At 42.1% G+C, this 16,035-nt stretch overlaps 1 protein-coding gene across 17 annotated transcripts in view; it reads right to left on the bottom strand.

Annotated features, from left to right (window-relative positions):
- Nucleotides 1–16,035, bottom strand: part of FNBP1 (formin binding protein 1) — a 96,518-nt gene that overhangs the window by 32,033 nt on the left and 48,450 nt on the right. For all 17 annotated transcript variants that reach the window (XM_065695579.1, XM_065695586.1, XM_065695577.1 and 14 more), the window contains exons 5-8: nucleotides 15,180–15,242; nucleotides 14,367–14,471; nucleotides 1,454–1,582; nucleotides 395–541 (exon numbers count right to left, since the gene is read on the bottom strand). In XM_065695579.1, coding sequence (XP_065551651.1) covers nucleotides 395–541; nucleotides 1,454–1,582; nucleotides 14,367–14,471; nucleotides 15,180–15,242 — 444 coding nt within the window. The remainder of the gene's footprint in view (nucleotides 1–394; nucleotides 542–1,453; nucleotides 1,583–14,366; nucleotides 14,472–15,179; nucleotides 15,243–16,035) is intronic.

Raw genomic sequence — 16,035 nt, 5'->3', positions numbered from 1 at the left:
TACTAGAGATAGAATCCTCTGAATAAGAACTGATGACCAGTTATCTGGTATTATGTCCACCATCTTCCTTATTCTACACAGAAGCCTGTTTTCCAATTACAGCATTTCAAAAAGGAATTATCCTAGTAAAAGGACAAAATACTGCTGAAAGGAAAAAAAAAAAAAGGGTTGAAAACCAAAAAGTGTGGCTGTAGAAGCATTTCTGGGTGTTAAGCAGATCTGGGAAATAATCTGAGCACATCCTGCCTCAGACAAAGCAGCTTGGGACAAGAAGCCGTGCTTTGTTTTAGTTCTATGACTATAAAGCTTCTGTGCAGCAGCCTGGACCCAGGATTTAAGTCTCCATATTGTGTGATCAATAGTAAAGATGAAAATCAAGAATCTAAACACTTACATTCTTGTGATCAATTGATTCTGCAGCCTTTGTTATTTCATCCAGACACTTCCCAATGATAGGGATCACTTGGCGATCGACCTCCGCAAAAGTTTTCATGGATTCACCTATCCTCACAATTCTTCTTTCCTCCATCTCTTGTATTTTCTAAAACATCACATTTCATTCTGATCAAATATCACAGTTTCAACCAACTTTCTTACCCAGCATCCTTTAAAGTTTATGGTTTAAACATACTTAAGAACAAACTAGAGCAGCTCGTATCTCAAGACACTTGGTTGCAAATACCATGAAGCAAAAGGAGTTCCAGTTATAAGAAAACATGTATTTGCTATGCAAATATCAATCATTTGATATCAGATGACAAGCATGTGACATTTTCTCCCTTAAAGAGGTTGTATTTTCCACTTCTGCTGCTCACGAACCATTACAATGGAACAGTCATTTAGAACTTCTGCTGTACTACATTAATCTTCCTTGGTTCAGACAAGCACAAACTCAGACTGTCAGTCAGTGTAAATGTGACAGCTTTGTTCTCTCTCTACAGTCTTTCTTTGGGTCCACTAAGACATAATCGACATTAAACCCTTTGACATTCACTACTGCAGAATTATTGTGGTTTGTATTTAAACATCTGTGAAGTCTGATTTGAACACAGGTTATAAAGGGCTGTGAAGCTTTACAGATGTAATGATGCCCAGCTGACTCCTGCCCCAACAACGCAAATAATGCTCTCATTCCCCAGCTGCACGGACACGAGTTTTAACAGAGCAAGATTGTGAGGATTCCAAAAATGATTGCAAACTGTTATGCCAATTCAATGTCACCTTCCTCATTTATTACTGATTAGTTGATATCTAGTCTAAAAAAAGGGGACAATTTATTCTACCAAACTCTCAATTTCTTGGGTTGGCAAATTGCATGCAAACTTGCTAACAGTGACCAAAATCACCAAAAAGTAAAGGACAGGGTCATACAATTGAAGCAATATGCAATATGCCCCTCTGTTCTTACCAAAAGATTATGAGCTACTTCATGAGCAGTGCCAGTGACCCCTACCTGGAAGATGTGTGGTATGTGTGTGTAGTAATGGTCATGCTGCTCACTGTTGAACTTCTGTAGAGTGGAAGAATACTCTGCTTTGCTGTCTTCTGCCATTTGATGTCGCAGCTGGGCCTGCTGTCTTGCCTAAAGAAATGCCAAAAGAAATACAGAATTTATACTACGTGGAAAGAGACTGCATTGTGTTACTCCTCATCTTACTCTCCTTATCAGTAGACAGCACAGGAACATTAGCATATGGGTCTCTGAACAGTTCAGCTTTTGGTTTACTCATGATTTTTTAAGCAGTTGATCTATGTCTCATCCCTGGCAGTGTTCAAGACCAGGCTGGATGGGGCTTTAAGCAAGCTGGTCCAGTGGAATGTATCCCTGCCTGTGGCACGGGACTGGAACTGGATGAGCTTTAAGATCCCTTCCAACCCAAACCACTCTGATTCTATGTCCAGCACGAACAGCAGCAGTGTGCACACTGCTGCTGTTCTTTTCTTGGCTTACAACACACTGTTTCCACAAACAACCTCTGTCCATACTGCATGTAACACACAAACAAGTTTGCCCCTTTACCAGCCCACTTAACAGGCACACAAGTCTTGTTTCACCATATGCTCTGCCGGATGGCATCTGCTTCTTGTTAATAAACTACTTACCTGTTGCCTAGCAGTACTCTGGAGGAAGGTCAGTGATAAGAAATCAACATGGTTTTGTGTCATTTCACATAATCATGACAAAACATCTGAACTCAGGCTCCCACTGTGCTCTCCACAAAGTCCCTGATTTACACTTCCTTGAATAGCGCTGGCATGGAGCGCACAAGGAAAGGGGAGCCTGAGGAGCAGCTGAGGCACAACTCCCTCCCTATTTTTACCCACACGGATGATTTGCTACCCAGCATAGCAGAGCACTGGGCTATTAACCTCACTTCTTTCCCTGGAACAATCTGTCCCTGAGTGACCCTTTTATATTTTCAGATTCCTCCCCTTTCAGTTCTGCTTCCCAAGGCCTCTGTTATCTGCTTTACTGCTCAGCTTTATTCCCTCACTGCCTATCCCATTTGTTGATTTTAGTTGCCTTTTCCTTCCTTGCTGTTGGCCTTCATACAACAACTCTTCCTTCTCCTCCCTTCCTACATCTTCATCCTCTGGCTGAAGCTCCCCTCTTTCCCACTTCCCGTTCACCCAGCTGGAGCTGTGCTCTCACCCTGCTCCCTCTCCATGTGCCCCATGTCTGGGGATCAAATGCTTGCTCCAATGAGAGCTCTCTCATTGATGTGAGCCCAGGACTTGGCTTTGTAAATCTAAACTATGCTGAGTTCACACTCATTTTTCAGGCACCCACCCTCCATTGCCAGCCTAGCCTTGAACTGTGAATGTCCAGAAAGTGTTGGGTTCCAAGCACTTCCTCAATTTCGGAATAACCACTTTAAGAAAAGGGTTACTTTATTTAATTTAAATTAATTTGGGGTGTTTCAGAGAAACCAAATAATTTTAGCATATTTTAAGAGGGCTCCCATTAAAAACAGTTCAGAATGGGGTTAGTCTTTGAACTGTTCCAAGCAGACAATAGTTTCCTGACAATAAATCCATGAAATACCAAATCATGGAACATTTTAGTAATCATAACTGGAAGGCAACAAATTCTGCCAGAAGTTTTCAAATCTCAATTTGAAAAGAAACAGGCTTCACTCCCATCTGTCCACCTCACACAACTCACCTAATAATTTATTTCACCTCAATTCAGCTATTTCTTTTGCAAGTACAGTCAATGGTAGGAATTTCCTAGATCCCCTTCATATTCTTTCTATGGTAATAATTCAACTGCAGTGAGAAAATGCTGGGCACCAAGTGTGTAACAGGAGATGAAACAGTAGCACCAAATGGAAAAGACTGACTACAACCAAATAAATTCAGTAAAAGACTTCGCTTGCTCCCCAGGAGTTTAAACTGTCCCCTAACTCCTGTAAAGGATGTATATATCACTTCAGGATATATTTATGTGCTGCAGTGAAATTCCAACAAGCCATATCAATCCTTTTCCTGCCCAAGTGCTATACAGCTTATTAAACTTTATCATCCATACACTCATAGAGAGCTACATTAAATGAGCAGAAATCAAGACAGCCTTTGTACCACAAACAGCAAAACAAAGCCATGGCAAGGTGGACAGCTGAAGAGTAATGTACACTCAGCTCCCAATCCCTCCCTCAAGCCCCAGCTGCTATGGATCAATATCCATTTGTGAGGCCCATTCTCTTCATCTACCTAAGAGCAATCCATTGTCTCAGCCAGCTTCTCCACCAGCCCCAGTCCCACTCATACAGCTGGGGTAGTGCAACTCAGGAATTTGTCCCTTGACTCCATTGTTGAAGCAGGAAAACAAGAAATCCATTATTCCACATTTCCAGGCAGATCCAGCAAACATGAAGCCATCAGAGTTCCTACTCACGAGCAAGCTCTTTGGCTGGACATGAGCAAAGGAACTCAGAGCTAAATGTATACAGGAGTAGATGCCTGGTTTCCAAAACAATCTGAACTGGTCCTAAATAAGATGAGTAAGTAAAATTGGGAATGTTCCAAACCCAAGAATTTTTCTATGAGTGCCCCAGTGATGCTTTGTTTCTCCAGGTCACTTAATGCATTTGGCAAGCTTCAAACACAGTTCAAATATTTTTCCAATGAGGTATTTGGATCTTGAACTAAAAATATTCTTAAAAGGGCTAATTTTTTTTATTATGACTTCATTTGAGTATGTCACTTAAAAGTAAAGTGATGCTGATAACAGTAACAGAACTGTATTTCATAGCTTGGTTCCTGCACTCTGCTGAAGGACAGGATGATAAAAATGGGTTGGTGACGTGAAGCTTCACATTCAGAGTAATGGACACAGTGGCCTGGAGCTGCACAGAGTCACAGGAGCTATTTCAGGAGTAATTTATAGTTGAGCTTTCCAGAGAAGCAGTTTTTGCCACCTTTCCCGCTCACTTGTGCGTGCAAAGAGCTTCAGAGAAGGTAATTTTGGGATTTTTTTAGAATTAATGTTACATTATTTGCTTTGAACAGGTCTTTTTTTTCAGGTGGAAAGGCTTTGGAATAATTGGTCTCTAAACCAGACCATGACTTTAGATGCAAGAGGCAGCTTTCAGTCAACATATACTCTCCTTTAACTGGGCAGGGATGCCTGAGCATAACTCCCATTTCCAGCGCCACACATGAAACAATGATCCAGATGTTCTACAGTCTGTTGGAATACTCCATGGTAAGAAATGTCCAGGCTAGGTACATGGAATGAAACAAAAGATCCTCTCCTTTCTTGAATGGAAGGAAGAACAAGGTCATCTCATTCTCCACAGTCCTTGCAAACATGCAGGACTAGTAAAACTTTATATACTGATCTGAAATCAGTCCTTTGGCCATCTTTAAGATGGGTACTGTGGGCCCTGAAAGTGTGTAAATGTCAGCAAGCTGCTCTGCATTACGTGCTGCCTCTTACGAGCATTTAAGAAATACCTTTGTGTAGGTGCATACACATTTTCCCCCTAAATCCAGTTTGATATCAAAGACAACCGGTGATTCAGAGTAGGAGAAATTTTTAAGTACATTTTTCTGCCATTTCAGTCTCCAATACTGAAAAGAATGAAGGATATTTTGCTGAGAACAATTTTCTAAGACACATTCCAGAAACAGCAAGAGGGTCAATAGACACACTGTCTTCTGGGTTTACACAGACAAAAAATGCAGCTCCTCGAGGCTGTTATGGTGGGAGTGATATGAATAACTGAAAAGGGCAGAAAAAAAGCTTTGGCTGCTATTCAGCTGATCCACACTAAGTGGAACAGTTCAACTTCTCAGCAGTTGCCCGTGTCCAGAATGGCAGTTTCCAGTCAAAACTTTGGTGTAGTTTTCTTTCTTCTCTCTTTTCTCCCATTCTTTCCCCACCCCTCCTTTTTTGTTAAACCCAGACACCATGTGAGATGCATCACTGCCAGGCCACTGCCTGCCAACATTGAACTGTCTTTGGTAAATCCAAGATCAGCTTAAAGTGCAAACACAAAAAAGTTATCCCTGCCCCCATCTCGGCTACCCAATCCCTTCAAAATAGCTTAATGATAAAGGCAGACTCAGAAACACTTCACCAGTTTCAGGAATGCTTTCAATTGCTCACGCAGTTTTCAGCTGCAGGCTCTGGTCTTCCCTCCATGCAAACCTGACATCGCCACGCTCTGTTACGAGCAGGCACCAGCACCACCAGCAGCAACGCTGGCAGTGTTTGCAGAATCATTAACAACAGTGGGAATTCTGCCATGGACTTCATAACGCAGCCAGGGTTTCAGGCTCACATTTACATAGCCTCCAAATTGAGCTCCTCTGTTTACTATTTTACAATAACCAGTTTGGTTTCTCTGAACTGGCAAGCAGAAAAAGGGTTGGAAATTTGCTTTCCTGAAAGCAAGAAGATAGAATGAGGGGTGCGAAACAGACAAAGGAAAAAAACCTCCAAGGAAAAAAATCCCTTTAACATTAGAAAATAATCTGAGAATCTATGGATCCCTGAAATCCTCTGGCTGAATATAATATACAATGAGCAAACTGCTGGCAGCGGATGAAAAATCATCACACATCACAGGAACTGTTATCTAGTGCAGTTGCATTGCACATAATTCTGCCAGACTACAGAAGTGCACACTAACAAGAGATATATCAAAGCAAAAGAATACCAACAAAGCTCTAACAAGAAAAACAACCAAGTTTAATGGAGCTGGGACAGTAACACAGCAAGCACGTTGCATAAGGCTCAAGGACTCCCCTAATTGTGTCAGCTCTATACTCATAGGACCAGTCCTGCAACATGATGGTTCTTAAATGCTGATTAATGGAGTCTGACAGATAGAGCTTACTTGAAATTTAATTAAGTGAATGAGCTCAGGACTTAAGTTCCTTGGCTTTGGACCTCAGTTCTGCCGCAGACTCCCTTGTACAGATTTCAGTGCTGCATTTTCCACATATAAAACAAGTGTATGTCTTTTTTATCACATCCAAGTAATCACCTCAATTTGGTCTGCAAAGTGCTCAGAGCAGTCTAAATGTTGCGTAAGAGAAGGACCTTTACATAAGAATTGAGAACAGTGGCATGTGCACCCTGACACGTGCCCAAGAAGCAACTTTCAGCATCCAGCTCCGAGGCCCATGTGAAGTAACTGTGCCTTGAATCAAAAGGTCTCTGTCCTTGCCCTGCTATTCTCAGGTCATGAATACTAAACATCCAAACTCTGGGTGACCAAACTGTAAATTCCCGCTAACATCCAGCTCGGAGCAATGCAATTCCATGAGGATGCCCAAGAAAAGCCTTGTTTATTACAAAAGAAGGTGGTGTTTAGGGGGAGATCAGAGGTTATGTGAGCTTGAGGGAGGTCACAGCAGTGGTTTAAATGATTTCTGGAGATCTGTTTAGTTGTACTACAGAGGCAATTCAATTCTGTGGTGTATAAATGTAAGCGTTAAATATAAATAATGGAAATTTTTTCTTGAATAAACAATGGAAATTATTTCAAGACTGTATGTGTAATAGACGGCTTAGCTCATACTTTGAATACTGGGCACAGCTCTAGCCATCTCTCTCTAAGAAAGAATTTACAAACACAGCCAGTGCAGAGTGGATCGTCAGGGTTGAAGTTACCCGTATGAATTTGTTAGCCTTAAAGCCTGACTTCATGGGTACAACACGCTGTGGAGCAGAGACTCCCTTGACAGCAAGCTTCTGAGTTTGCTCAAAACCAGAAGAGAAGCGTATCAGAGATGGAAGCATAGACAAATGCCCATCAAGAACTACAAGGGCATTGCCAGTGCATGCAGAGATGCAGTCAGAAAAACAAAAGCTCAGCTTCAATTGAAATTGACCATAGATGTCAAAAACTAAAGAAAGAGGTCTTCAGTTACATCTTCAGTTACAGTTACCAAGCAGAAACAAAAGGAAAATATTGGCCACTGTTAAACAGGAGAGGGGAACTGGTCACCATCAATGCTGGAAAGGCAGAGGTTCTCAGCACTTTCTTCGCCTCTGTCCCTATGCGCACTGCTGAGCCCCAGGCCTTGGGAACAGAAATACAGGTTGATGCAAACACAGACTCGCCATTAGTGAATGAAGAGCTGGTACGTGAACTATTATTAGAAGCTGGACCTCTACAAATTGATGGGTCCTGACCATATCCACCTAAGGGCAATAAAGAGAGCTGCCTGATGTCATTGCGAGGCCATAGCTTCACAAAGATTATGGAGAATGGAGATGGCGGACATCCCAGAAGACTGGAAAAAGGTGAAGGTCACCCCCATCTACAAGAAGGGCTTAAAGGAAGATCCAGGAAATTACAGGCACATCAGTCTTACTCTAAGGTTGTCCCTAGGAAAGTTACAAAACTAATCCTCCTGCGGCTGTAACAAGTCAAATCAAGCACGATTGGGAAAAGCCAGCACAGACTCAGCAGGGGCAAATTGTGCATGACAAACCTGATCATCTACAAAGTCACTTGCTCGGCTGATGTGGGGCAAGTGGTGGGTATTGTCTACCTGGATTCAAGCTGCAGTTGATCCTTAATTCAAAATTGCTCTTAAGCCTCCCCTCCACATCCCCTTTTCCTCCCTAACTTGTTTGCTCCTTTAGCAATTTACCTTCCAACAGAGCTGTATTGTTACAAAACTCACTCAGCTTGCTAGGGAGAGCATTACTGCAGGGGGGTACTGCTAAGACGAAATATAAACTCAGATGGATCTCTTTATCTTACACTGACTTTAACTCTGTTCCTTGATCTCTTAGCACCAAACACAGTGTATGCAGAGGATACATATGGATATTTATTAAGTTTTCCAGCCACTCCTACTGCAGCCATTAACTCCTTATTGCCTAGAAATCAACACACTTCCATTAGTCAGGATTCCAAAAGGGAAACAGCTGCTATATGCAGAATGTCACAGACAGCAGGTTATAAACAAGGCTCACTCTTCCAGAAACACAAATTACTGTTCTGAGGGACTTCCCGTGTTCACACACTGCATCATCCATTAGGAAGGAAGCAGTTCAGGAAGGAGCTTGGGGTCTGCATAACCCAGAGGAATAACATTAGTGTGAATCTAATGGCCTTACATCACATTACCAAGACTGCACTTGAATTGATGGGAGATTTGACCCACATCACAAGCAAAGACACAGAAAGGTTGATCCAGTTCCATCTGTGAAGCAAAAGCAGCTGCCTAATCAAAGTATGTAAAACTCACCAGCACACAAAGAATGGGAAAATCTTATGCAATAGCTAACTCCCAAGTAAGAATTGCACAGGCCAGGCCTTCTTGCACTATGTCAGAACTGAGCCTTATGCAGCTTGCCTGTGTGTTTCACCAAGCACTGCTGCTGCACTTTATAATACAGGAAAAGCAAAGCCTCTAGATCTATACACTGCAGTATTTGCCATCCTAATGGCACAAACACCGTGGAGCTTGTCCACCTTCTAACACTACCTCTACATGGCACTACGTTTTCCACATGCTGAGAAGTTCATTATTCCAGAAGGTGCCTCGAGATGGGGAGAAGAGAAGCTATAACAAATCCCACTGTCACTGGGCAGATGGTTCTAGACCTCCTGAGAAACTAGGCCCATTAAGTAGTTCTGGTCTGAAGAAGACAAGCACCCACCATCTCAGGTTATGCTCCAGAGTTTATTGCTGATAGTCAGTCTTCACTGACTAAACCTCAGTGACGCACATTGCAACAACAGAATGCTAAGCTGGAGATGCTCCTCTGTGGTTTGTCTGCGGGGTTCCGGTGATGCACGCTGCATCCGGCTCCGTTGTGACCTGACTGCTGTTCCAACAAAGTATGCTGCAAATGACCTATTGCACGACAGGGCTGAAACACAGATCAGAGATTTCTGCAGAGCCCAAGTTAAAACAGCTGAATGCAACCTTCACTGTAAGGATTTGTAAATTCTCAATGAGGAGATTTGTGTCCTGCAGCGCAGCAGCCTGCAGGCTGGAAAAGCAGTTTACCACTTGACAGCCTTTGCACAGGCAGGAAGATCAGCTTATTCCAGTTTCCAAGTAGTAGTATTTCTACATGTGATCAGTAAGACTTTGCCAGTGATTCAACTCATGACTACCCAGGGCAATCTAAGTGGATGTGTCTTCTACATAGAAGATATAGACTCTTTACATTGCATTGAAATTGATGGAGGGCACCCAGGGAATATGGGCGTAAGAAAAGAGGAGAAAATAAAACTTCAAGTGTGAAACACCAGCATCTCTCTGCAGTTATGTTTAGAGACTAGAGAATTAATGTCATGGTGGTATTGTATTACAAGGTTTTATGCCTTTATGCAAATCTTAAACTATTTTAGGACTCCAAAAGTCTTGGGTAGAGCAGGCATAACCTGATCTGAAAGCTGCAGGGCACTGGGGGAAGCTGCTAGAGATTGCAATGAGCTTGAGATTATTTCCATTTCCCTCAATTTTTCCACTTCAAAACCAAAACAAACCAAAAAAAGGCCAGCACATCTAAAACTCGGATGTATTTCAGCACAGGAATAGAACCATCAACTTTTTCATTGCTTTTAGATATTACATCGGATTGGGCAGAGAAGAGAGGAAGGAATGGAATGACAATTCTGTAATAATAATTTTGGATGTAAGTTTGGCTAATTTTGGAGTAATTTTGATTTCAAACTAGCAGCCGACCTGCAACAAGCTCAAGCTGCTGTAAGCATGTAAGAAAGCAAATTCAGAAGGAACACCCCACTGCCCCAGAAAAGATGTCTCAATGTCACAGGATCCAGAAAAATCTCTTACTACAGGCTCATCCTTTCTGGGAGCAGGTTGAAGACTTCCTAAAGATGAATCAAAACCCCACAGCAACACAAAATAGTGGTTTTTAGTGTGTTTTTAGCAATGTCTGAAGCTTCTTCACTTACAAGAGTTAAGGTTAAATTTGTACTTTATGTCTTTCTAAATCTATTACTACTACTTTCTAAATCCATACCACTCTTACATTTATCTCAATACCATTCAAGTGGAACCTTCCTAACACGAAAGGGACAAAAACCAGAACAAGGTGACGAGTCCTGACTTCAGGACAGCAGTTCTGGGAACTCAAGCACAGCTCAGTTTTTACTGCTCAAAGCTGAAGCTATTTTCTGGCAAAATTAGTCCCTAGGACACCACCAATGCAGCTGCGCTACTCTTCAGCAAAGCAAAAGACCGTGTCTGATACCAGGTACCTCAAACCGCTGTTCTCCCCTTCAACTGCTGTGCAAATCAAGAGGCAAAGCATTCACCCCCTCCCATGGTTGGCCTCAGCCACTTCCCCTTTAAAAACAGGTTCTGTCAAGGTCTACTTTGAAAACAAACCTTCAGAAAACCCAGCTGAGTGCCGGGAGGTTTTTTTCCTCCTTATTACAAGTCTGCAAAGGCACCACCGGGTACCACATTATCCCATAAAGATGTCAGCTCTTTAGTGATTGCAGCTCTAAAGAGAAGGAACGAACAATAGTGCACTTCCTTATATGTACACCAGCTCTGTGCTGGAGCCACAGACTGCTTCCCCAAATGGTCAAAAAAATGAAGCAGCTCCACTGTGGTTTTTGAATGAGAACAGCTTTAAAGCTCACATCCCACCACGATCCAAGTGACGCTGAAGCTTACGGTGATATCTATGAGGCTTCCCGGTACTGGCATCAGCAACTTGCTATTTACTAAGCGTTTACTTAGTTTATAAGGCTATTTTCACAGCACAGCTTTCTGCGACCCAGTAAGTTCCTACCCAGACTTTGCTAAATTGAACTACAAAACCAGCACCTTCTGTTGCAGTTCAACATCTCTCTGCAAACATCAGCTGCCAGTGATTTAAGAGGTTCAAGCAAACCCAGGAAAGGAGCTCAGGGGCCCAAATTCACTCTCTTGTGACTCTTGCATAAAGACCGCAACCATTGCAGAGACTGAACACAGCCTTTGCTCCAAGCTCCTGCCACCAAAAAAGGAGACTGGAGGAAACAAAACTCAACACACTGCTCTCACAGAGATCAACGACCAGACTGGCTGGTTGCAAAGCTGATTGAGCCCATCCCAGTCACAGAAGCAGCACAGAAGGCATGAATACTGAGATGGTCCTACAGGAGCAGTCTGGACTCATATTCCATATCCAGCTCTGCCTCTAAGCACACAGCTGAAGGCCCTGCACAAAACAGTCCTGGAGAAATAAGAAGGAAAGTAATAGTTTGCTAGGAGTAAGCAGACTAGTGGCAGAGAAACAAACTGTAATACCAAGAGTTGCCCCTTAGGCAAGACTACAGTAAGTGCTGGTAGTTCACAGCTCATCACAGCATTTGCTGCTGCCTTTGTCAAAGGCTACAAGGACTGAAATACTGAGAGACTTCAGCACTTCAGAGCCTCATACAGCCTAACTTTAGGTGCATTAGGGAATTGCTCCTATATATTCTTTCGACTGCATGTGTCATTGTGATCACTGCAGAATTTTAATTCCATTACTCTATAATGCAAGATGCAAAAAAGTAGCTCTAGTGTCTGCTCATGTTTGCAGGTACAAGCTAAAGTAGCCAAGGTGTCAATCTCGAGCTGAAGAAATGAGGGCAACTGATTCCACTGCTTGCAGAGCGCCTTGTTCCGCCAGAGTGAATAGCACTGGCTCTGAACACAGCCAAACTGTCTGCTTTCCTCGCCAGACAGAGTTTTGGGAGCTTTTGAGAGTAGAAGTGCAGCAGCCAACCCATAAGGGGCAAGAGAAATCAGAATCTCTGCAAAAGGAGGAGGAGGAGGTGAAAGTCATCAGATTGCTTCATTGGAAGCTGAGCAGCTTCTGCATGTCCCTGGAGCGAGCTGGTGAGTGCTGCCCTGGCAGCAGCACTGGGTCCAACAATGTCCTATTCTGCACTGGGGAGTTATGTCAGAGCGGTCCCAGTCACACGGGCAGAGGGAAGCAAAGAAAGCGCATTATTCACAGCCTGACATGGATGAACCCGGCCTAACACATGCACTTGGAAAACACTGTTCTCTCTGTTCAGTAATATTATTTCACATTCCACTCGTTTTGATAACCTTTTCCTTCTCCATCTACCCCGCTGATGGGAAAGTCGACGAATGCCTTCTCCTGAGATTAGCCAACGCACAAAACAGCAACAGATACCACTAAGCCTCATTTCACAACAACTAACAAATGCATATAATAAAAAGCTAGAGAAATTTAGAAGGGAAGCCCCCCTCCCCCCACACGAGGGTAGGGATTGATTCCCAGAATTTACTTAATGCTATCAGATTGCTAATACACAGCCTTTCACTCTTACCGGAAAGGTAAGGTTTACAAAAGGATGTAGAGCTAAGGAAACTCAGGCCTCTGTTTCATGCCTCTGCGTCCCTTTGACATGGCCTCAGCTTTGAAAAAGAATCTAGGGCAAGTCCTAATTTTATCTATAAAAAAACCCTGTATTCTAAAACCACTTTATACAGATAAAGCAGAGATGATCCTCCTCTGTCAGAAAAAACCCACATGCGGTGTTGTATCTGTAACAAGCCTGCATTCATCTGTGAAGTGTGCCGGCAAATCCAGAAGACAACAAAGGATCAAATCTGCATGGTGAATTTACAACTAATAGCTAAGCAAATTACAAGACCACAGAGGTATTTTTTTCCTTTGATGTGCAATAGCACTTTGGGGATGTTTTCTGAGCTGCTTATTCATTTACTGTCCTCATTTTTAACAGCATCCTTGATGCTATCTGCTAACTCCTGGATGCTCAGTGTACTAGAAGCATCTTAAGATCTCATAGATGTATAGAAAACTTTGTATTTGATAGCTTCCCAGGATGGAATTAACTGAGAATAGAATGAAAAACAATTCTTGAAGAGCAAAAGCTGCATTTTACAAGGGCTATACTGCACTGGAACAGATTCCTTACCTATAATTCAGTTTCCTTTCCTATCCCTGCAACAAAATGTATGCTATATTTTAAGCTTCAGCTTTTTCTCCTTGGCTTTTCTTAAGAAACAAAGCTTTTCAAATGTTCTGGCTATTTTCTACCTATATGACTCAATACAAAACTGCCCTTACATACTGTAATGTGGTGCTTCTGATCTACCTTACTGCATCTTCTGATCAGATGTGTAACGCCAAAGAGAAGCAATTTAAGCACACTTTCTCCCTTGTCATTGCTTCTTTCAGTTACAAAGTACATTACTGGACTTCAACATTTGAACTTCAAGCATCCTTCTGCACATCCAATCCTGAATTAAACTAAAGAAAGAAAATATTTCAAGACAGATATGCTGAAACAGCAGTACATGTTGAAAATTAAGCACCAGTTTAATGTATAAAAGCCACAAATGACTCTGCAACCAGGCAGCAACTGAGAAATAAAAATAAAAGCTACATGCCATCTGTGACAAGCATGGATTCCAGGATCCTGCATAACATCAAAATGTGTCCTGCTGTGAACCTAGCACCAGGAACAACAGTCCTTGTCACACTTCATTGCAACCAGTGACATCTTCAAAGTGTTGCTCAAAAGGCAGAAGTTCACTTCTACCTGGAGAAGAGCAACCAACAATGTGTGGTAACTGCATCCACCCCTCAGAGAGCCCCCAGACGCAACTGTGTCACAATCTGGGATTAGATAAAATTTATTCTGCATAAACTCATTTAGAGCCATGACAGCTAAACTCGGTATCACCTATTGAAGAAAACTGACTGTATCCATTTAGAATTTTTATGCAAATCAAGGTCTCTGCAAAGATCTCCCTATTTTTAATTACCCTACAGACTATACATGAAGCATTAAGCCCCAGAGGGTTTATCCTACCAGCAGGAGTGAGGAGCTAAACCCATCAAATCTATTTACAAACAGCCTCTCCACCCTTTGGCTTACCTTTTCAACATCTGCTTTTGTAACATTGATGTCAGCATCCATTTTCTCAAAATACTGCTGTGCTCGATCAGCTTCTTTGCAATCACGCTCAAACCGCCTTTTACTCTGGAAAGGAAAAATAAAAGCTTTCATTATGGGAAAGAAACACAATATCCAAATCTACCTGAAATCAATACCTGCTCCTAAACTGTATGTCAGTTTAGCCTGTTCTTCAGGCTGCTTAATTCTACCAACATCATTAGTATTTCATGTTTTTCCCTGTTGGCATTTCTTCTGCTTTTGTAGGCAAGATCACTTCCTCCCTACACTTAACTCCCTCATTTTTATAATGCACAGAGGAGTTAATAAGATCCATACATTTACAAGTCAGACTTTTGGTTTCTGATGTCCCCTCTTTACCCTTCCCTCCACTTAGAGTCTCGCTTTTTATTCATCATATGAATGACAATTCAAATGTATTTACTTTTGAGAAACAGCATCTCGCTCAAAAGATGGTCTCGTTCCATTTCCTCACGCAGTATGAAGCTATTCAGCTTACAGCTGAACAGCACCCTCAGGGACTCCACATTTCCAGCAATGCTTAGCACACTTTTCAAGCCGTATCAAATGAAATGCTACTCATGATAGACATAAATCCCACAGAAAGCCAAATGTGTCTACCAGTGTATTTAAGACAGTGGAGTTTTAAAATATCCCATTTCTACAGTTCTTATCCATACACCCTTGCCATTCCAAATATAACATCTGGAACCATCTCTATGAAAATAGTATAAAAATGACTTAAATGCGCTATCTAAGGAAGTTTCCACTTACTGCTTCAAGTTGTTTCCAGCAAGTTTCAATATGCTGTTGTGCCTTTCTGCCATCGTGGAAATGCTGTTCAGAAAAAGAGAAGAAGCAAACATTTTGAATGACAAAAGAACAAACAGTCAATTATGCTCAAGGAGTTGCAGAAAAAAGCAGCAATGCTTCTGGCAGCTGTGTTCTGCAACACTGGTGAATTGAGCAGGTGTATGATGAGTATCTGATGTCTCAGCAGGCTGCAGATGTATATTTGCATCCATTATAATGGTTAGTTAGACTAAGGCTAATTAATCCCTTTAGCAATTCTACCTTGCATTGTTCACTGTATCTCGTAATTACTGGTTTCCCATACCACAAAATCTGAAGCACTTTCGTCTGAAGACTGTTTCTTTGGTTTCTGAAAGCGAGTGCCAAATTAAAATCTTTCTTTACACGGCATTTACCAAGATGCCCTTGATTGGCACATTCTAACAACTGATGTTTCTCCTGATTTTCATTCAGACTCAACATAAAACCTTCTTCTTCCTCATCACTGGCTGCACATGCAAGGTCAGCTATTCATTTCTCTTGAGAGGTGCTCAATTCTCCTGGTCGTCCGTCCCCCCCAAACCCTCCTATCCCCACACAGTGGGGGTGCATGTGTGTGCACTATATATGTCAGTTCCAGAATAAATGACAAGGAACTTCTCCTGACGTGCTTTTTGGAGCAAGACTCTTAATTGCTGTTGGTTTAAATAACAGTTTTTAGCCCTTACACCATGCTCTTCATCAGAGAATCTAGTATGCAGTAGATATTAACCCCTCTATCTTCCATATGCCTCACTTTTCCTCAGGAGAAGCGATTCATTCAAGATCGCCACATAAG

This window comes from Lathamus discolor, chromosome 15, assembly GCF_037157495.1.
Source record: "Lathamus discolor isolate bLatDis1 chromosome 15, bLatDis1.hap1, whole genome shotgun sequence".
In the NCBI taxonomy this organism is placed as follows: domain Eukaryota; kingdom Metazoa; phylum Chordata; class Aves; order Psittaciformes; family Psittacidae; genus Lathamus; species Lathamus discolor.
Note: the sequence above shows the minus strand (reverse complement) of the source record. Positions and strands in the feature narration are given on the sequence as shown.